Below are 1,691 nucleotides of genomic sequence, written 5' to 3'. Positions count from 1 at the left end.
CCTCATGTATGTTCCCTGGTTTTAGCCATGGAGAAAACTCTTGGCTGGAGACAATTTTGGTTACATTTACACTTGCTCATGTTTTCCAGACGAAAAGTTAATGGTGCATCTCCCAAATGTCCCGGCCGCAACAACGCTTTTATTGGTTCCGCTATCGGGACGGAACCAATAATGGAGAGCCATTTTTTTTTTTTTATAAAAAAAATGTCCATTTTAACGTTTTATTTAGATTACAAAAATAAATTGTAATAAAAATAATCCTATTTATGATGTTTTAAAAAATTAAGACCTACGAAAGACTGATTTAAGACATTTTAATACCAATTAAGGCCTTAGTTTTATTTTGAAAAATTCAATGCCTTTTAAGACTTTTTAAGGACCCGCAGGAACCCTGATGCTAGCCTCTCCAAAGTTAATGCTCTTAGCTACTAGATCCTGCTTCTGTTTTGCCCGCTTGGCTGCTCAGTTATAACTGAGCAGCCGATCCAGTTTACTTGGTTCGGTTATGATTGCAGCTTTAAATCCAGACAAGGTGTCGGTCTATAATGGTCTTTGCTCAGAGACACATAGTGGCAGTCTGTCGGAGTTGGGCTTGAACTCAGAACCTCTGGATTCCAAGCGCAATGCCCTAACAAATTGGCCGCCACTCCCCGGAATATTCTAATACTCATGGTGGTGATACACTGGTGAGATCATGGTATTGAATCTGCAAGCATTACACATTGAAAATGTGTAGGGTTAAAATCCTTTTCGTGTTTGAAAAAAATTGCTAGTACTTTTGGCAGAATTCTGACTTCATGCTATGAATCTAACCTTAAGTAGGGAGTTCTGAGATGCCAGGAAAAGTGAAGACCCAAAGTAACCAATCTCCCAAATGGGCAAGAGCTGCAACTCACCCTGAAGAGCGACCGCTTTGCCGCTACGCTCAGCTTGGCTCGTTCATCCAGCTTTTCTTCATCAGCTACGAAAAAGACACAAAATAATGAGGTTACTGGAACATTGGACCACTTGCCTTTCCTTGAATATAAACATACAACATCTTTAAAGCCAAAAATCTGGTAAAATAACACTAGATTTTTTGTCTTTTGGCGAACTCAATGACCTTCTTCTTTGGAGATGAGCTATAAATAACCATCAGAACTTCATGAGTCCTTTGATCAATTGGGGCGTTGGTGTTAATGCCCCAAACAGCTTCATCCAGACAGTAATAAAGTGATGGAAGAGGATATGGAGCATGCAGGGTTTGCCCTTTGTTAAAGACAGGGCAGTAGATCAAAGGCCCATAACAATGGGGGACAAATGTCACTAATAACAGAATGTCTAACTATTAAGGTTTATACTGGTCGTCCTGGTGGCGGGTTATAACATGGCGGCGGTTAATAGAAGTAAGTTTTCCATAAACAACCTACTGAAGACAGAGTCTTTTAAGTTTGGGCACATTGTTTTATACTTAACTTCAGAGCCGGGTTACGGCTCTCTTTAACAAATAGAACTCCAAAGGCAGTCATTCTCACGTTTTTTTTAGATTTTGAAGTGAAATCATTTTGGTTAAATTAATCTTATGTTGGGTTTGTTATCTGACTTTTCCTAATTCTGTATGTCCTTCAGTTCAATGCTGTTTTTCCACAAAATATAAAAAACAATTCAAGTAACATATAGGCCACATTATTCCAAAACTAAACTTTTTTTCT

At 38.6% G+C, this 1,691-nt stretch overlaps 1 protein-coding gene across 1 annotated transcript in view; it reads right to left on the bottom strand.

Moving 5' to 3' along the window:
- Positions 1 to 1,691, bottom strand: part of svil (supervillin) — an 86,059-nt gene that overhangs the window by 64,337 nt on the left and 20,031 nt on the right. The window contains exon 7 of the mRNA XM_015375528.1: positions 897 to 961. Within this exon, the coding sequence (XP_015231014.1) occupies positions 897 to 961 (65 nt within the window). The remainder of the gene's footprint in view (positions 1 to 896; positions 962 to 1,691) is intronic.

Source organism: Cyprinodon variegatus, unplaced genomic scaffold (assembly GCF_000732505.1).
Source record: "Cyprinodon variegatus isolate N-32 unplaced genomic scaffold, C_variegatus-1.0 Scaffold120, whole genome shotgun sequence".
Lineage (NCBI taxonomy): Eukaryota > Metazoa > Chordata > Actinopteri > Cyprinodontiformes > Cyprinodontidae > Cyprinodon > Cyprinodon variegatus.
This window is presented reverse-complemented; position numbering and strand designations above follow the sequence as displayed.